Below are 21,710 nucleotides of genomic sequence, written 5' to 3'. Positions count from 1 at the left end.
GCTCAAAATACCCTGTCCTATGATATCCCTTTGAGGTGTAGGCTACAAGCCTGCAGCTATGCTGTCAGTCCTGAACTTGGTAGGGTAGGGAGGAACTTACACCCCTGATAACACAACATGACTGAAAAACTACGTCTATTTTGGAGGTTTTAATACCGACAGTCTAATGATGTATTTTTCATTTTATTTTAGTCACTTCCAGATGGCATTATTCACCTTAGGAGAGAGGGAATTTGTGGGGTAAGGTAAAGCCTTTATTAACTTTTTTATTGAAGTTATCTCCCTTAAGCTGAATAAAATCAACTGTTAGTTAAAAAAAAAAAAAAAAAGAGATGAAAAAATATATCAGTTCTAGGGGTTACTTCCATATGCAAGGGAAGTTTTCACTCTGACTAGAACCATCTAATCTCTGTACCACCAGGAATCAATACTATTAATGCCAACAGCAAGTAAGGTATGTAGTCAAAGTTTATAATTAAGTTAGTACTATACTGGATACCTTTCCAGTGAAATATAATTTTTGGCTTTGTACCTATTGAAGATACAAACTCTTCTGTTGTACTGGGTATTGGTCTATGTGAACAAGTGTTCAGATTTTAAAGCTTTGGTTAATACTGAATGTCAGCTTCCAGATAACTTAAAATAACTTTAAATCTTAGTCGTGACTAACTTGGAACTTTATCAGTATTAAACTGTTCAGTAATATAGGTGAAAGCTTCATAATTTTTCAGAAACATTTCCTGTGGAGCAAATTAATAAAACTTATTACCAAGTATGTGTGGCAGTGCTTCTGTGTGTGTGAAATTATTGCTACTGGACTTTTGGTGTCACGTATTGACATATATTGGACTAGAATCTTGGTAAAAGTGTTTTCATAAACTTACTAGTATGGATGTGATATATCTTGTACTTTGCAAAATGAAAATGTAAGATATAATCACAATAATTAGAAAGAGCAGAATTGGACCCTGGAATGTGAAATCTTTCAGAGAACAGAAAATGGAAGGACATTTGGGGTAAAAATGGCAACTCTTAAGTTAAAAGAGTAAGATGCAGGCAAAGTAAGACACATGTAGTTAGTATTTTGTTGTTCTCTCCTTGGCTCCTCTGAAACTCAACCTTATGATTATCTTTGCACTGAATTTTGTGTGTATATTTTTGATATACAGTTGACTGATTTATTGTGCATAACTATTTTGTTTCAATAAATGCTCACTGTTACCTACTGCATGGAGTAGTGTCTGAAAACAGGAGATGGCAATCTCATTAAATGAGATTTCTCTCATTTGTCGTGTGTAATGGTCTATGCTAAGGCATTGCAGGAACAGAAAAAGGCAAACTATAAGGCACCATTTCAGTTTGTAGGCATCAGCATTTTCTCTCATTTGTTCCCAGTTACTATATCTTGTTTTTATTTTATTTTACTGGCCTCAGAATTCAACTGTGAACAAAGTATGGGTGTTGTATGTTATTAAAAATCATCATGATCCTAACCCAATATCCCATTATTATGAAAGGGACGGGTAAAATCTCACTGAGTTGGCTGTGCCTGTACAGTGACTAGAGCATTAACCCCTTCCCTTTTATGATAACACTCAGCATCTCAGTATTGGTACTCTGCCAGCGGAGTCTCAGGCTGCCACAAGGTCTCCCGAAGGTAATCATGTGAGAGGGAGGACCCAAGAGCCTGAGGCATATAGGGGTAATCAAGACCTTCCAAGCCATGGCCTGAGGTGTAGAGGGTAAGGGCTGAGGTATGGGTACTTGGGGAAGCAGACTGGGGTGCATACATGCGATGCTGGAGGCGTAGGTTAGGGGGCACTGAGGTAACGTTGTAGGGTGGGGGATCGTAGTCAGGGTAGATGGTATCATTGGGGACGGACAGGGTATTGGCAAGGTGGCGGATGTATCTGATCGCCAGCCTGTGGGGAGAACAAGAATGACTGTAATACACCATCATCACCATCACTGCTTTCATCCTGTTTCCTACAAGTATATTGTGATGGGTAGGGTCCAGAAATGAGTATGAAGCAGGTAAGCACAAGAGCAGACTTATCACCCAAATACAAAGTGAAGTATGAGACGTACACCCATTCCCTCATTATTCAAACCCTTGAAAGCATGTTAATACTAGGTTTATCATTATCTTAACCCTAATTACTGTTGAAAAATTGCCAGAGTATTATGTAGTGTATGCAATATAAAAGGTTATGAAACAATATGTGAAAAAACCATTGGGATCAAAGAGGAAAAAAAGAAAAATTCATCATCATAAAAGAGGCCAAGAGGGTTGGGAATCAAGCTGAAACCTCTTTACTGGCACATGGATATGACGACTCACTGAACTGTACATTAAGCCCTCAGAATCGAGCACTGAAGGAAAGTACCATAGTTTGTACAGTCAACACATTTTTAATGTTAATGTATTTCACAGCGACTAGATGAAAATTTTTAATCTGCTTGTCATGCGGTTATCTTTGCTACACATCACACTGTTCATGCTAGAAGTAAAGTAACAGAAAAAATTATGGACTGAGCATTGACAGCTGGAGAGGGATGCTTTCAGGTGAAAATCAATTTTACTGGGAGGCTCCACTGCCCAGATATACAAACTGTCCTCAGTTCCCTCCCTGCCTCCCCCCAAAAGGACTGTGGACTACAGGATGAGGGCAACATCAATTTGCAGTCCACTGGGTTCATATTCAGATGACCCTGGGGCCACAACTGCAATAAAGAGGGTAATGAGATGAAGCTGATGGTGAACTGAGTAATGAGAGGAAGGTAATGATGAAGTAGGTGTTGAGTGAATGATAATAAAAGGGTTGAAAGGATGATGAAAAATAGGGTGATGTCAATGATGGTGAGGAAGAGGGTAATGAGTGGATGCTAATGGTGATTGATACTGAATAAAGATACAAAGATGAAGAGAGAGAGCCTAATGTGGGATGGTAATGATGAGTAGCGTGATGAAAGTAATGAATGAGTGGTAATGATGAACAGGGTGATGAGAGGAGGGTAATAAAACGATGAACAGGCAGTAGCATCCTAAAGGGGGGGTGGAGGGGAGGTCTGCCTGGGGTGATAATCAGTTGGGGGTGACATCGGGAGAGTTGAAATGCTTGCAAATTCCAAACCAAATGAAAAATTCAACAATGACAACAAAAAATCTTCGAATTGTTACAAGAGTATGATGTTAATTTTTGCTATAAACTGAATTTTAACTTTATTGGCAATAGCAACTGTACACATGAAAAATAAGACAGTGCAGACACTGTAGTTGGTAAAAATTACATTGAAATACGAACGTTTGTTGGCGTCATCTGGTTAGTAGGAGGAAGAGGACGCATTTCCTTTTAATTACCTGCGACCTAATAATATGTGTGTGTTTGTATTTAAGTGTTTGTGTACAAGATAATGCGAACTCATAGAGAATACTGAGAGCATAGTCACGGGACTGCAGGTCGTGTTAGCCTTCCACTGTGACTCCAGCATCACAGGTATGTCTCACTGAGCTATTATGATTTGAAGCGGATCATGTACAGCTCAATACTTTTGCGTTTGCATCTGATTTATACCTTATTGATATAGTTTTGTGTGCTCTTACTTGACTCTGGCGGTCGAACTAATGCTCGATTTTTTTATTAATATGAATTTGCTATATTTTTACCAGTTTCGGTGACATAGGAAGCCATGTTCTTCGCGGTTCCTCCGCAAAACTATAGTGCGATTTATTTGTCAGTCACTTATTTAAGTTAGTTATGACAGGTTTCCTTGTTATTTTTTTATTTTATTTAATTTTTTAAAGCAGCTGGGTTGATGAGGTGTATGCAGAGATACTTAAATGTAGTGGAGAGAATGGAACGAAGTGCTTGTTGGAGATAATTATTGTATGTAAGAAGGCATGGATGAGTGAAACTGTGCCTACAGAGTGGAAAAAGGCTGTGATTGTACCCCTGTACAAAAATAAAGGTGAACGAAGTGAGTGCAAGAATTATCGTGGCATAAACTTACTGAGTGTGGTAGGGAAGGTATATGGAAGAATTATCATAGCGAAAGTAAGAGAGATATCAGAATTCGTAGTGAGTGATGAACAGGATGGCTTTAGGAGTGGCAGAGGATGTGTGGACCAAATATTTGCTGTGAGACAGATAGTAGAGAAGGCTTGTGAGAAGAACCATAAGGTGTTTATGGCATTCATGGATCTGGAAAAAGCATATGACAAAGTGGACACAGAAGGTTTGTGGAAAGTCTTGCGCATGTACGGTGTAGAGAGTAAGCTGCTAGGTGCCGTCAAGAGTTTTTATGATGGTAGTGAAGCATGTGTAAGGGTTAATGGGCATCTAAGTGAATGGTTCACGATCAGTGTGGGCGTGCGACAAGGTTGTGTGATGTCCCCATGGTTGTTCAATGTATATATGGATGGGGGTGATGAGAGAAGTGAAAACGCGAGTAATGGAGAGAGGGATGGCATTGGTAATGAATAGTGATGGATGGAATATCTCAAATTTATTGTATGCTGATGATGCAGTACTGCTTGCAAGTACCGAACAAGAACTTGGTAGGCTAGTTGCTGATGTCTGTAACCGTCGTTCCTTTTGAGTAAACGTAGAAGAGTAAAGTGATGGTTATTGAGGGAGAAGATGACTTCCGGTGCAATGTACCAGTGAATGGAGAGAGACTGGAATTGGTGAGAGTTCAAATACCTGGGTATAGTGATAGAAAAGAGAGGAAAATGTGCAAAAGAAGTTGAAAGTAGAGTGACACAAGGAAGAAAAGTACCGTAGCTGGTGCAATGAAGGCCTTGATAAGAAACAGAGGCTTGAGTGTTGCAGCTGCACGAGGCTTACATGAAGGAGTGTTGGTGCCAACTTTAACATATGGATGTGAGACTATGGTGTGGCATGAAAATGAAAAGTCAAGAGTAAGAGCAGTGGAGATGGGACTGCTGAGGAATGTATGTGGAGTACAGAGGGTGGATAGGATACGAAATAATGTGATGCCTGAAAGATGCGGAGTGAGGAAGTCGGTGGACAACAGAATTGAAGAGAGTGTACTGAGATGGTATGGTCATGTGGAGAGAATGGATAACAATAGAGTGGTGAAGAAGGTTTATCTGAGCGAATTCGAAGGAGGGAGGAGGCGAGGTAGGCCAAGGAGAAGGTGGAAAGATATGGTGAATGAATGTGTGAGGAAGAGAGGATTGGAAGTCGGTGAGGCTAGGGAACTGACAGGTGATCGAGCTGGCTGGATGAATTTTGTGAGAAGTGCATGATCAGGGATTTTTGGCACCCCTTTTTAACGTGGCAGCGTCTGGATTGACTCTGTCGGATACGATTATGTGAAGCTACAGAACGTTGTGAATGTTTTTGGCGTATCCGATAGAGCCAGGATTCCGGGGGCTTGAATGATGAGTGAATGGAAGCGTGGTCCATTGGACTGGGCAATTTTGGGCTGTCTGGACGTTGGTACTCATCACCCTGCCCTTGGGTGGAAAAGGAGGTCCAGATGATGATGATGATGATGATGGTGATTTTTTTAAATTACCAAACGGGCGCGCCAATTCCATCAATACTATAACATGAGCTCGCTGATTCCACCCATATTTTAACAAACTTTTTCTCATGGTAACTAATTTTGGTACCCATGCAATACAGATCGTTAACAGCAGAATTGTGACTGCAGGAAGTGACTGGGAAAAGAAAAAAATTTATATATTTAAGGAAGCGGCCAGGTCGCCGATGTAATGTGTTATACCAACAATCTTCTACTGTCTCCGTTCTTTACCAACCATCGCTCCGACTGGACGCGTCAATGTATCAGATATACTGCACAGTACTTAAATATGTGCAAAAGAAAACACAAATAGCAGTGTCAGAGCTATTGAAAACTTAGCGATTTAACCAACCCTAACGTAACCAAATCTAACTTGGCCAAAGCTAACTGGGAGGCTTGGACCCCTATCTAACTTGGCCAAAGCTAACTGGGAGGCTTGGACCCCCAGACCCCCGTACTTTTAACCTAACCTAATATAACTTGGCCAAAGCCAACTGGGGGGGCTTGGCCCCCCAGACCCCCAGTACTTTTAACCTAACTTAACCTAACCTAACCTAACCTCATCCATCCTAACCAAACCTAACTCCTCCGAAATTGGGATTTCCACGAAATATATTGAAGATCCAAAACCCATCAGGGCAAAATTCCACTCAGTAAGAACCTGAAAAAAAAAAAAAAAAAAAAAAAAAAAGTTAATGTGCAGGAGGATAAAGAGCAGCTGCAGCCAGAAGCAATCGTGGAATGCCACCTCCCGCAGTTTGTTGTGTCCTTGATAAATTATAAGCAGATGGCCGCGTATTAAAGGAAGCAGTTAATGTAAACCACTGCAAATAACACACATTTGCACCAAAGTAATCGTACATCATTGACACACCATTTGGAAATCACACCAAAAGTAAACGTTCGCCGCGTTTGATATCCAGCGATGGATATGACGTCGGCGGAATATATACGAATTCAAAATCCTAAATAACAGCCTTCAGAGGTAATTTATAAAAATCCCCAGCAGGTTTGGTAATACAGGAGAAGTACCAATTACCCTATGAAAGACTCATTTCAGTAGAAAATTTGGAAATGCTGCGCCCGTTTGATAAAATATTATTATTTTTCTGTGCACCTTCAAGAAGCATGGAAGCAGAAATCACAGAAAAATCAATACAAGCACATGAAACAGCAGAAAGGGACTGTTCTGTGACCGATAAAGTATGAAGTGCTGGCGTTTTAAAATGATACCGGTGCGGTATTTATATCAGTGTTCAGTATTTTTTTTACAATGTAATATCTGTAATGGCGTTTTAGAGTTTATAAATGCGTCCTCGTGATGTTATAAAAGCTCGTGGTCATGAATAGTAGTGTCTGTGGATGCAGTTTATCAGTAAAAATACACAGGAAAATTGTTGTACTAAGCCTTGGATTTTACTCTTTTGCTACGGTACAGCCATGACTACTGAAATATCGATGTGTAGCCTATAGCTGTTTTATTATTATTATTATTATTATTATTATTATTATTATTGTGTGGTGGTCGTACAGTGGTGTTGGTATTATCAATAAAACCTTGTCACCTTGGCTCAGCTTTTTTCACGCAGTTCGGCGGCAGAAAAAGACATGGTACAGCTCTGCATCCTTTTAATGGTAGTCTACTTCGTCGTGATTTGCATTATATTATAGTGTTAATTTATTGTTACAACCTGGCATTCAAGATGGAGAGATGGCAGTTTAATGTAAAAAGATTATAGATGCCCCATTTTTAAAATGCAACTACTCGGCGAAGCCACAACAGTATGATGTATTTTCAGGCTTATTTGTCTATTGCAGTAATGTACTGTCAAAAATATCCTTGCCAACCTAGTGGATTGATGGAAAGTTTGATAGACAGGTAGACAGATAGATAGAATACAGATAGATAGACTGATAGATGTAGATAAATAGAGAACAAGGAAGTAGATAGATAGATAGATAGAGGTAAATGGATAGACAGATAGATAGGTAGACAGACATTATTTTATATATATATATATATATATATATATATACACACACACACACACACAGACAGGTAGATAGTTAGACAAACATGATTTTATACATATATATATATATATATATATATATATATATATATATATACACACACACACACAGACAGGTAGATAGTTAGACAGACATGATTTTATATATATATATATATATATATATATATATATATATATATATATATATCGATAGAGAGAGAGAGAGAGAGAGAGAGAGAGAGAGAGAGAGAGAGAGAGAGAGAGAGAGAGTGACCGTTGGATCATTACTGTATTAAGTAGCTAGTTGAGGTGGTGGGCAGGTGGGTGAGGCAGGTGAGGGAGGGGAGAGGCAGGGGAGGAATGTAGAGGATGGGGAAGCAAGGTAGAGGTAAGAGTGAGGCAGGGAAGGGAGGGAGGGGTGGTAGGAGGAGAGGATGGGGTAGGTAGGGGAAAGGCAGGGGAAGTGAAGAAATCAGGTAGGGAATTTTGGTGGAGTGGCTTATGTTGGAGTAGTGGATAAGGCAGGACTGGTCAGTGAGTCAGGCAGGGAGTGAGGTAGGTTGGTTAGAAGGGAGAGGCAGGATGGGCCAATGAGTGAATGAGGCAGGGAAAATAAGTGAGACAGGATAAATGAATGAGGCAGCCTGGGTAGAATGGAGAGGCAGGATGGGTTAATGAGTGAATGAGGCAGATAGATGGGAAAGGCTGGATGGGTCATCTAGGTAGGTAAGATAGAGGGAGAGGCAGGCTGGGGAGAAGGGGCGAGGTAGAGAGGAAGGCAGTATAGGATAGATTCATCACTAGGTCCTATCTATCCATAACTTTTGAGGCGGGGAGTTCTGTTCTTTTTACGATAGTCCTGTACTTTAGGATAGAGGAGCGAGGTCTAGAAAGAGTGGAGACGACTGGTGATGATGGTGGTGGTGGTGATGATGATGATGATGATTACAGTAACAAGCCTTTAATTGATACTGTACAGTGTTTCGCTCTAACAAGCTTTTTTTTTTTTTGTACCCGATAAAGTATTTGATAAACCGCAATAGATAGATAAAGAGAGAGAGAGAGAGAGAGAGAGAGAGAGAGGGAGGGAGGGAGGTTGTTCAGTACGACATATCCTCAGTAGCTTGCTTTCCAGCCATCATCTCTCTTCAGTAACGATGATGATGATGATGATGATGTCCCTAACACAACATTCCACTAAAATAAATAGGGTAGGAAGGCTCATTCCTCTCTCCCTCCCCCTCCTCCCCCTCCCCTCTCCCTCTTCCCCCTTCCCCACCCCCTCGGTCTGAAGGGACGAGGATGTTCCCGTGGGAGTCAATCGCTGGCACGTGTCTCACCCTCGTCCCCCCCTGCCTCTCCCTCCCTCCCTCCTCCACCACTCTACTTCCTCCATCCTTATCACCATCTCTTACCCCTCACTTCCCCCTCCCCTGTTTGTCTGTCTGTCGGTCGGTTGGTCTGTCTGTCTGTCTGACTGTCTGTCTGTCTGCCTCTCTCTCTCTCTCTCTCTCTCTCTCTCTCTCTCTCTCGAGTTAGGAGGAAGTGTAGTACTCTCTTGCACTGGGCTTCGGGAAAAATAGGCAGCAAAAGGACAGAAATCTCCAGAAAGTTAATGTAGTAGTCGTAGTAGTACTTGTAATACTAATAATAGTTGATAATATTAATTTACATTCTGACTTTGCTTTGTGGGTGAAAACATGGCATGACTTTTTTTTTTTTTTTTTTGATATTCTGATAATTGTTCTCTTTCTTTGTATTGATTTATTTTATTAATTTATTCATTTATCCATTTATTTTTTCCCGTTTCTGGATCCGACCCACTTATTGCATGATAACGGGAGGGGTGAGATAATGATGATGATGATGATGATGATGATGATGATGAACTGCCTCGTCAGTCTTGTTACTCCTACGGTACCAAAAACGTAATCCAGTTTTAACCGTTCATCGTGCAGCGGCTTTTTAGAGATGAATATTCAACATTCACGAGCCTGTTTCCGGAGGAGATCGTTGACTTATTTTACGCTTTACCTCTCCAATAACCCTTTCAGTCCGATGACGGTTGTATTGATTTTATTCCTGCCACCTCCAGACGATTTTGTTCAGCTTGGGAGAGGCTTGGAGGGGTAAGATGCAACGTTCATTAACCCCTTGGCTGCTACACTCTTTTTACGCTAATTTGGCCTGAAATTGCCATCGTTCCATCCTGAATGCTGAGTTGCAAAAGTAGATTAACACTTGTCGCGAAAGAGTGCTGTAAAAAGCATGTAGAGCCGTAGTATAGTCCTTCTGCCACTGAACTACGGTACGTAAAATAAGCTGCAAAAGGACGAAAAAAGGGTACAAAGTGGTCTGTCCTAAAAAAAGTTTAATAATCTAGTGGTAGCAGTAAATAAATAGTTGATAAATGGATAGATGAAAATAAATAATCATAAGGAAGTAAAGAAAAAAGTCGATTTTGTGGCTTCCTCTCGAAAGTGGACGATGCATATTCAGTTATTCACCCAATCTTCGCCCGGTAAGTAAACAGTTGATGGCACCCTTTTTTGTTTTTTTTTTCTTTTTCTTGAGCACGAGTAAAACAAAAAACTGTGAACGTTATGGCAAGGCTTGGTGATGAAGGAGACGCGATTTTAAGCTTTATGTACCAGATATGAAGCGCCATTTCAGCATAGCATCCTTTACACAGATACCCCCTTTTACCGACGTCCTCAAATCTTTGCTTCGCTATGTTTACGATTTCGGTTTTTCGCACCAGATTTTAAAACTACGTCTCCTGAGTATATTCCCACGCGAAACATGGCTCTTTTGTCCATCTGGCTACCTCACCCGCCACAACAGGTGCTTAAAAGGAATTCTAATCGCCAATAACATTGATTAAAAATAGAGATAAGGTTTTCCCAAGCGGTAACCCAGCACAGGTGTGATTGGAACACCTGAGGCTGTGACGTCATCATTAGGGTCAGTCAGCTGCCGGTGCGTGAGAGAGAGAGAGAGAGAGAGAGAGAGAGAGAGAGAACCATAGTAATTACTTGTTAGCCAATTGACCTGCAAATTAGTCTCCATTATTAGGGATGAATACGATAATAGGGCTGGGGTTAACGAGGGAATGGAGTCTCGTGGGCGTAGGAGGCTCCGTAAATTACCTCTCTCTCTCTCTCTCTCTCTCTCTCTCCAGTTATCCTTTGCATACACAGAAGCCAATAAGCCACCTACCTCAGCGTCTCCAGTTTGGAAGGGAAGCGATCTCGACCACTGCAAAGAAAAAAAAAATAAATAAATGGGTATGAATTGTGGGACTCGTATTTACACAGTGAAGGATGAAATTGTACACACACACACACACACACACACACATAGAACATTCACACACAAAGAACACGCATTAACTCACGTAGAACATTCACACACACATACACACACGCATACATAATACATGCGAACATACATACACACAAGACCATATAAACAATAAACGGCGCGCGCGCGCACACACACACACACACACACACACACACACACACACACACACACACACACACACACACACACACACACACACACACACACACACACACACACCGCTCGCTGGCTCAGTGGTAACGTTCTCGCATGCCATCTGGTAGACGGGAGTTCACGCCTCGCTCAGGGTGTGAAAAGTTTCACTGACGAAGTGGGTGGTTACTGTCCCCCTTGAGCAAGGGGACGGGTGTGTGCGTGTGTGAAGGTCACAGCCTTGCCCTTAGATCGGACTATATGAGCTCTCAGCTCCCTTCCGGGAGGGTAAAAGCTGACGATCACGACCATCAAGTGATCCTGACCGACCCGATGAATTACACACACACACACACACACACACACACACACACACACACACACACACACACACACACACACACACACACAAAGAACACGCATTTACTCACGTAGAACATTCACACACACGTACACACACGCATACATAATACATGCGAACATACATACACACAAGACTATATAAACAAAAACGGCACACACACACACACACGTAACGTTCTCGCTTGCCAACTGGTGGACGGGAGTTCGCGCCTCGCTCAGGTTGCGAAAAGTTTCACTGACGAAGTGGGTGGTTACTGTCCCCCTTGAGCAAGGGGACGGGTGTGTGCGTGTGTGAAGGTCACAGCCTTGCCCTTAGATCGGACTATATGAGCTCTCAGCTCTCTTCCGGGAGGGTAAAGGCTGACGATCACGACCATCAAGTGATCCTGACCGACCCGGTGAATTACACACACACACACACACACACACACACACACACACACACACACACACACACACACACACACACACAAAGAACACATTAACTCACGTAGAACATTCACACACATATACACACACGCATACATAATACATGCGAACATACATACACACAAGACTACATAAACAAAAAAAGGCCTTCCTCTCTCTCTCTCTCTCTCTCTCTCTCTCTCTCTCTCTCTCTCTCTCTCTCTCTGCACCACCCACCTGAGACTGTCCATCTTAGAGCACTTCTTTCCCGGGGGTCTACAGAAGGGCAATCTCTCTCTCAGTTGGTCGAAGGCGTTGTTCATATCTCTCATCCTCGTCCTCTCCCTGTCGCACGCAGACCTCTTGTATTCTGGAACCAAGTACAGTAATACAGTAATAAAAGAGAAAGTAAATACAGTAATGTAGTAATTCTTAATACAATAGCCAATACAGTAACAGTTAAAAGTATTATGTGTATGTATCATTGTCCTCTATTGTTGTGAAGCCAAATACAGTAATACACATAGGTAATTTATTTAGGTTACATTATACAACTGGCACACGGAGAATGATTATAAACTAGACACCCTGATTAGACCTTTTTCAGTATGTACGTATTGACAGGCAGTAGGTAGATTAATAGATAGATATATAGACAAAAAGAGATATAAATAAATAGATAAATAGACAGGAAGATATATATATAGTAATTTAAGGTTTGATACAGGTAAAACTCACCTTCCCTAGACAGTTTTTCATGAACCCGCTGAGATCTCGCCCTTCCTCCCCTCGAACCCGGGCCGGACCTGGGTGTGTTGTCGTCATTTAGCGTAGTTCCCCCTCCTGAACTACTCCCACCCGCACCACAGCCTGCAGTCCACAAGCAAGAAGGAGGCAGGGGGTTAGGAGGGTTAGTGTGTGGCTGGGCTAGGTTAGTAGGGTTAGTGTTTGGCTAGGCAAGGTTAGGATGGTTAATGCTTGGCTAGGCTAGGTTAGGAGGGTTAGTGCATGGCTAGACTGGGTTAGGCTTGGTTTGAGTGCTTGGTTTAGTTAAGAGTAGGTTAGGCTGAATTAGATCGAGTTTTGCTAGGTTTGGTATGGGTAAATATTGCTAGGCTAGGTAAGAGTAAATATTCCTAGGTTAGGCCAAGTTAAATTTTACTAGGTTAGGCCAGGTTAAATTTTACCATGTTAGGTTAGGCAAGCTTAGGGTAGGTTTGGCTCAGTTAGGTCAAGTTTGTATAAGTTTGGGATGATACGGTCAAGTTAGGTTAGTATCATGCTGGATAGGACCTGTGGGGTTAGAGGTGGGCGGGATGAGACGTGGGCGTGGTAGGTAAGGTTTGGTTACGTAAGGTTAGGAAAGGGTGAGGTAGGGTAGGATAGGTTATATTGTCAAGTTGGGGCTGGTTAGTGTAAAGTAGGAAAGGGTAGAGAAGGGTAGGGTAGGGTAGGTTAGATTAAGTTAGGTTAAGATGAGGTAGGGTGGGGTAGGGTAGGTGATGTTGTTGTGTAAGGTTTCAGTAAGGGAGGGCAGGGTAGGGTAGGGTAGGGTAGGTTATTATAATTAGAGTAGGGTAGAAAAAGGTATGGTATGGTAGGGTAGGCTATGTTAAGTTAGGTTAGGGTTATAGTCAAGGTAGGGCAGGGTAAGGAAGGGTAGATTAGGTTAGACTAATTTGAGTAAAATTAGGTTGGTTATTAGTACCTGTAGTGGGGTTAGATGTGGGCGGGTTGAGGTGTGGGCGTGGTATGGTGCGGGCGAGGGAGGTGACGGGCGTGGTGCTTGTGTGAGGGAAACTGATACCAAGTGCACCGCCGCTACCACAGCCCTGATCACTGTATCTGTACGGGGAGAGAGGCACATCATCATCATCATCATCATCATCATTCTAGCAAGTGCAGTGATGAAAAAAAAAATGACTCACAAAAATATAATAATGATGCCACCACTTCCACCACCACTGCTGCCACTACTACTATTATTAATATCTTCTCACCTTAAGGCATATTCAGAAGGATACTGATGAATAGCCGGGAGGAGATGAGCGTGGGCGGCGGGATCTGTAGGTGCAAGCAAGGGGGCGGGTGGGCTGATGGGCTGATAGGGTCCCAGGGCGCCCACTGTGTCCATGTATACGGGATCGTGGGCGTAGGTTAGTGCGGAGGAGGAGGAGGAGGAAGAGAGAGGTGGGGAGTGGAGGGCGGAGGAGGTTGAGGGAGGGTGGGAGCCAGGATAAGGGGGACTGTATACCGATGCTGATACCGTTCTGGGGAGAAGGGAGGAAAAAAAAAAATTAGGTTTCTGAGAGAGAGACAGAGAGAGAGTATTTCTACATCCTAAAGGAGAGTCTGTAGTTGGTCATTTTAACCTGATGGAACTCGGTCTTTACTTCAGCATGAATCCTATACTGTACTAAGGCGAGGCTGATTTGAGTTGGATGAGACAGTAAGTAGGAATCACTCTTTCTCTCGTAGTGAAGGGATTTGACTTTTTCTCATAGTGAAGGGAATATTACTCTTTTTCTTGTACTGAAGGTGATATGACTCTTTCTCATCGCTATACAAACCTGAGGGTGGTATAGGAGGGGGTGTGGTCGAAAGTGTGTGCCGGGGGAGGCTCCGGGATGGGGTCGTGGGCCGTGAGTTCTGAGCTTCGAAACACCTCTCCCACTCTGCTGAAGGCGCTCTCGATGCTCGGCAACTTAGCAGGGGTGACGGGGCTGGCTAGATCGCTGCCGCCTGTTTGCGGATAGGGAATTGAATACGGAAGTGAAAACGTTGAACATGTCTTTATTACACACACACACACACACACACACACACACACACACACACACACACACACACACACACACACACACACACAATTCTAGGACAACTGTAGTAGAAGGTAATTGAAAAATTCTTGGAAATTGCTACACTTCAGGCCAGCTATCACAAAAGAAACGGAAAAATGGAAAATTATCGTTTGGTGAGAAAAAGGAAAGCAAGTGTTAGAAATGGCACAGTGCAGTTGAAAAAGCATTGGGGACTAACTAAAACGGAGGTAATGGAAAATCTTTCCCCTATGTGCACTCCATTCACTTTATGGGGACATGCAATTGCCGTCTCTCAGCAAAAAAGTAACATTAGAATTTGAGAGTCACGAGAATGTGTCATGGAAAGGGTGTAGAGTCGTACCGGTAGTGTTTACTGTTTAATTATTCTACCACTGAACTACGGGAAATAAGATCTAGAAGTAGGAAAGTCTGTGCCAGCTTAAAGTAAAGGATCGTTAGAGTTACCTAGAGTCTCATCGCCGCGGAAGAGCTCTGAGGAAGGGAGGCTGAGTCCCTCGTTGCTGCTGCTGCTCCCAGAGACATCCAGGACCCCGGAATCCACCGACATGTTTCCAGCTGGCGAGGGGGACGCGACAGGGGCGGTTCGGGCCAGAAGGGGGTCCCCACGAGGTCCCCCGGGACTGAAATCCACGGGGGCGTCTTGGGGCGCGGTTCCCCTGTACGGACAAGGGGCGACGTCTTCAAGCTTTGTGGTCGTCATGGTGGTCGTGGTGGTTACATCTGTGGCTGGGACGACCGGGAGGGTGATCACACGACCGTTGTGGCGTAGCTGGATGACGTCGCCGCGACCTGGGATCCGGGTGATGTTGCTGTCTGAGTCTGGGATGAAATGGACCTCGACTGTGTTCTCTGGGAGAACCAGACCAGCCACTTTGTTGCCACTCAGTTCGGTGCCATTACTGCTGCTGCTGTTGACAGTCTGACTGCTACTGCTATTGAGCCCATTATGACTACTGCTGTTACTGCTGCCATTATGACTGTTGCTACTACTGATACTGTTACTTCTACCGTTGCTCTTGATGCTATTACTGCTGGTGGTGGTCTTGCTGTTGAGGATGAGTCTGCTGTTGTTACTGTTAGTGATGTCACTGGTGGTGATGGCCTCAGTGGTGGTCTTACTGGTGGGAGGAGCCGTCATGGTCGTCACTTTCACCACTGTCTTGGTTGTGGTGGAGGTACTGGCGATGGAGGCGGTGGTGGAGGGTGTGGTGGTGATGGTGGTGGTGCGGGGGGCAGGACGAGTCTTGGGGGGTCCCTGGGGAGCACTGCGACCCCCGGACACCGTCACAGACTTGACGTATTTCTGGAACTTTGGCATGATGGAGGTCCGCCGCCGTCACCTCCTTACAGAGAGAGAGAGAAAAAAGATGGAGTCAGTATCATCCACATAATGCACCATATAAACATTATCCGCAAAGTACATCATACATACTCCGTCCACATAATACATCCAGCCACATAATACAACATACATACAACCACATAATACAATATACATACAGCCACAAAATACAAATACATCACATTATACATGATGCATACATTACCCTCATGTATACATCATGCACACATCATCAGCGTAATACAGGATATCTACATCATTTAGCATCTTCATAACACACCATACTCATCTATCATCCACGCAATACATGAGACAATATCCAATCCTTTATTACCCCGTCAGGAGCGTAGGGGCCCGGGGTTAGCCTAGGTAAAGGAAATATTTAAGGCGATAATATCAACAGCCCTACCTTGTTAGTAAAGCGACCTCCTTCTCTAGTTTTATTTTACTTAGTTATTTATGTTTTTTTTATTTCATTTGCGTTTCTGTTAAGCATCACGAAGGCCCTTTGTTGTGAGGGGGTAGTGCAGCCTGTACCTAGCCATCTAACCCTTCCAATTCGAAAGCTCTCTTCACAATAAAAATACTTTGTCTATTGATAGCGAAAGTATAACATGGAAAAACATTAGTATTTTTTTAAAGCTGCGAATTTTCTACTTTCCATTTTGTTGACCATAACCAGGTGATTTTGCTGTGCTGAAGAGGAAGCTAAGGCGCGCGCGCACACACACACACACACACACACACACACACACACACACACACACACACACACACACACACACACACACACACACACACACACACACACACACACACACACACACAATTAAGCCCTTCAGTTCGGTGAGATATTTTTAAAATTGTTCTCACTGCCTCTTGGCGATTTTATTCAAATTACGAAATATACTTTTAACTACAGGGGATAGACACAAGCTTTATGAACCACTTAAAATTAGTTGATCAGTTATTGCCTCACTAAAACAAAGAATATGAAATGATTATATATATATATATATATATATATATATATATATATATATATATATATATATATAAACAACTACTGTATATGTTTTGGAAGATCATCATCATCATCATCATCATCTCAGCCCTGTTTTCCACTAAAATGCTCGAGTTAGTAGGCCTAGTGACAATAATGAGAGTTGTAGTGGTGGTAGTGGTGGTGAAAGTAATGGTTTTGGTGGTGAGTGATAGAAGTAGTGAAGGTAGTAGTAGTGATGGTGGAGTGGTAGCAGTAATGAAGGTAGTGATAGTGAAGGTGTAGTAGTAGTAGTTGTAGTAGTAGTGGTAATGAAGATGGTGTGGTGGTGGAAGAGTGTAGGTGGAGGTTGAAAAGGTGAGCATTTTGAACACTTGTGTATCCATTCGGCCCCATCACACCTGTGGCACTGCTCATGATTACCCTCCCCCCCTTTTTCTCTCTACCTTCCATCCCTCCCTTCCTTCCTTCCTTCTCTCCTTCCATCCATCCCTTCCTTCTTTCTCTCCTTCTATCCATCCCTTGCTTCGTTCCTTCCTTCCATCCCTACCTTTCTTTTTCCAGCCCTTCCTTCCATTTATATATTTCTTCTTACCTCTCATTCCTCCCTCCCTTTCTTCCTTCCTTGCTACCTACGTTTGGTCCCTCCCTCCATTCCTTCATTCCTTTCTCCCTCTCATTATTTCTTCCAACTTTCAACCTGTATACTTTCTTCCTTTCTTTTATTTTCTTCGTATTTTCATCCCTGCCGTTTTTCTTTCCTTCCCTTCCTCTCCCCTTTCTCTCCTTCTTGCCTGCCTGCCTTCCATCCCTCCTTCATTTATTGTCTTTCCTTCCGTCCTCCATACGTTCCATCCTTTCGTTCAGTCCCACCCTTCCTTCCTTGCTTCCTTCCGTCCCTCCTTCCTTGCTTCCTTCCGTCTCTCCTTCCTTCCTTCCTTCCTTTTCGCATTTTTCCTACCTTCTGTTCGTCTTTCATCATACTTCCCATTTCTTTCTACCATCCTTTCTTCCATATTACCTTCCCTTCCTCTCTCTCTCTCTCTCTCTCTCTCCTCCTCCTCCTCTTCCTCCTCCTCCTCCTCCTCCACATTCGCCCCGCTTACTCATTCCTCCTCTCCTCCCACCGTCAATGTGCGCAGTTACTCAGTGTGTACATTTTCTTTTCCTTTTATTTTCTCTTATTTATCAGTACTTTCAGGCTTCTGTGACTCACTCACATGAGTAAAATCGTCTGGCGGGATTTTTTTTTTTCTTTTTATAATATAACTTCGGAAAGGTAACGCCACATTTTTCCTTACTTAAGTTCAGATTTTTATTTATTTTGTTTATTTGATTGATTGAATTACCGTCTTACGTCACTAGCGGACATAAATATTGGTCAATTTCAGCTCGATGAATAAGGACACAGTGAATGATGACTTTTGAAACATATTGAGATATTCGGTGCCTAGCGTATTTCCCACAGTATCATGTATAGGTTTCAGAAGGTTTGGATAAAATATTGAATTATATATATATATATATATATATATATATATATATATATATATATATATATATATATATATATATATATATATATATATATATATTGGGAGAGGAGGGACTGGACAAAGCTAGTGATGTACTGAATACTGTAAAAAAAATCATTGGTGATATGTAAAAGTCAGTGTAAGATATTGGAAAATTCTCAAAACCTCTTCCTTAGCGATTTTTATTTCAAATGGCGCCTAAAGCGATATGAATAGTGTATAAAAGAATGTTAAAGTGTAATATGGAATATAAATCGCCAAGGAAGAGGTGCTACGAAGCCTCCCGTGTCAGCTAGAATTTGGGTTTTAATGCTTTAGACCCGTATTCTCGACGGTTATAGAAGCTTCCTAACGTCTCTTCCTTAGCGATTTATTTTGCTCATTACACCTTGCCGTCCTCTTGTGTGTTACTTAAAATCATTCTAATATCACCATACTCTGCACATATAACGTACAAAATATATTAAGTAGCCGTATCTCCAAATAAATCGGTAAGGAATAGGTGTCTAGGAAGTGAATACCGTTCAAAATAATACTATCTAACCTTATCCCCAAAATAAATCGGTAAGAAAGAGGTGTCAGGGAACTTCCTTAAGCGCCGAGAATGCGTGCCCTACCGATGCACAAGGGACAGTATCAGTTTCCTACATGATGTCCGGTTGAAGTCACGGCCGTGGGAGTCAGGGGTACTCACTCTTCAGTCGTTTGATTAATATATTCAATACCCTGCCATTTTTTGTACCTTTTCTTGCTAACGTTCATTCATCTATCTATCTGTAGCTGTCTGTCTGTCTGTCTGTGTGTCTGTCTATCTTTCTATCTGTCTGCTTCTGTCTGTATAAACAGAGTCGGGTATTAAAATGTCTAAAATCGTCCCTTCTAAATAGTTAAATAAGAGAAGTTAAGATCCGTTCACTTCAGAACGCCACTCCCCAACGTTACGAGAGGCCACTTCCACTACGTTACGAGAGGCCTCTTCCACAACGTTACGAGAGGCCACTTCCACAACGTTACGAGAGGCCACTTCCACAACGTTACGAGAGGCCACTTCCACAACGTACGAGAGGCCACTTCCACAACGTTACGAGAGGCCTCTTACACAACGTTACGAGCGACCACTTCCACAACGTTACGAGAGGCCACTTCCACAACGTTACGAGAGGCCTCTTCCACAACGTTACGAGAGGCCACTTCCACAACGTTACGAGAGGCCACTTCCACAACGTACGAGATGCCACTTCCACAACGTTACGAGAGGCCACTTCCACAACGTTACGAGAGGCCACTTCCACTATGTACGAGAGGCCACTTCCACAATGTACGAGAGGCCACTTCCACAACGTTACGAGAGGCCACTTCCACAACGCTATAACGAATGAAAATGTCTGGGTAGCAAAATTTTATGCCTCTGCTGCTGAAAAACGCTCCTAATCTGTAAAAAAAAAAGAAGTATATTCTTTGCCATGGATGCCCTTTTGATGTGATGTATTTTTTGATGAAAGTAACCGGCGTATAGTTCCGTAAGAGTAAGATAGAAGCAGTGGAATATTAGGAAAACTTATCGACATGACTGTATGCATTTCGCCTTTGTCAGTAGTACGCGGTGATTAAAAACCGTTATGCATTTCGCAGTGACAGGAAAAAGAGAAAAATCAATAATCTCTTTTCAGCTCCACGTGCTAAGTATTTTGGTGTCTTTCAAGCACATTTCAGTGGTATTTAGCTGGTATTCGTGCAGCGTGGCAGTACACGTATTTACAGACTTAAATGGAGTATTCATTAGTTTTATTCTACTTGGTTCTTTTCTGATTATTCGTAAACGGAATAGCACTGTGTTAGAACGTGAGTAGCCATGTTGATATCACTTACTGTTCAACCCTTTGTTCACACTCATTTACCTACTAGTAACTGTGGGGCTTGTCACATACTGGCATGCAGCTGTCTACAAGAAGATCAAGTGGCAGCGTCCTAAGTGCAACAAAATGCTATTCGGTGTGTCGGGTATGGCAGGGGAGCGAGCGAGAGTGGGACGAGATGTACGCCATGATGAAGTCCGGTAGTGTACATATTGGGCACTCTGCAGCAGCTGCGGTATGGCTGCGAGGGCACCGCATCCACATACACATACACACACACACTCATCAGGCACTGATACACTCATGCTGGGCGAGGGTGTGAGGGCAAACGACAAGTGTTTCTCAAACTGTACTTTACCAGCTGGTGTTAACTAAACAGGTGGGAAGGAGAAGCACGGGTGGTGTAGACACTTGCACGCCCCGCAGATGCTGGTTACACATGTGTACACGTGTCTGTGTTACACCCCCACCCCCCTTTGCTGCACTTGTCGCTGCACATTTGTGTTCACATGTGTGGTCATCTTCAGATCAGCTGGAACTTACCTGTGCGAAGGAAGAGTTCAGGTGGTGGTGGTAGTGAGGCGAGGCGTTGCAGGTGTGGTATGACGCAGGTGAGAGCTGTAGGGCTGCTAGAACACGTGTGACGTACAGTTCCAACTCACTCCACCCTCCCTCACACCCCCCCATCTTCCTCCTCCTCCAGCCACGCCCAGGGGAGGGGTGTGGGGGTGGGGGGGGACAGGTGGGAGACTGGGAAGGGGCAGAGGCAGCTGGGTATGAGGGAGGGCACCGAATCCGTGCCGGAAAGCTAAGGGTCAGGGAAATTAAATCATATGAAAACATGATGTTCCCCTTCCCTACCCCAGTCGTAAGCCAGGTGTGTGGGGCCCCTCGCACACCTGTCCAGCCCTCCATCTCATCACCACCACCACGTCTGACCGCCACATAACATCACCACACACACACACACACACACACACACACACACACACACACACACACACACACACACACACACACACACACACACACACACACACACACACACACACACACACACACACACACACACACACTGCATCACCACATCATCACACACTGTTACACGACCACATCACATTCCTGAACATCACTACACCACCACATCTCCGAACATAAAGACCTATTTCGACTATTTTTTGTATTTTACCTGTCTGTACTGGGATACTTCAAGAATTTGCGTGAAATCTGATGAGCCTGCGTTATGATGCAGGAATGAGTCTCCTTGGTTACTAGTGAAATAGACCCAACAATA

General features: G+C 43.1%; 1 protein-coding gene across 1 annotated transcript; it reads right to left on the bottom strand.

Moving 5' to 3' along the window:
- Window positions 1-649: 649 nt before the first annotated feature.
- LOC145413132 (uncharacterized) lies at window positions 650-20,991 on the bottom strand. Its single transcript, XM_080282851.1, has 9 exons — window positions 20,960-20,991; window positions 15,125-16,023; window positions 14,408-14,579; window positions 13,838-14,107; window positions 13,546-13,682; window positions 12,576-12,707; window positions 12,075-12,207; window positions 10,788-10,826; window positions 650-1,922 (listed from the first exon to the last, which is right to left on the bottom strand). The coding sequence occupies exons 2-9, from the start codon at window positions 15,996-15,998 to the stop codon at window positions 1,604-1,606; spliced, it is 2,076 nt and encodes a 691-aa protein (XP_080138977.1). The 5' UTR covers window positions 15,999-16,023; window positions 20,960-20,991; the 3' UTR covers window positions 650-1,603.
- Between the last annotated feature and the right edge of the window lie 719 nt (window positions 20,992-21,710).

The sequence above is a fragment of the Coenobita brevimanus genome, chromosome 95, assembly GCF_032717465.1.
Source record: "Coenobita brevimanus isolate Jiangsu-jjx chromosome 95, ASM3271746v2, whole genome shotgun sequence".
Classification (NCBI taxonomy): domain Eukaryota; kingdom Metazoa; phylum Arthropoda; class Malacostraca; order Decapoda; family Coenobitidae; genus Coenobita; species Coenobita brevimanus.
Note: the sequence above shows the minus strand (reverse complement) of the source record. Positions and strands in the feature narration are given on the sequence as shown.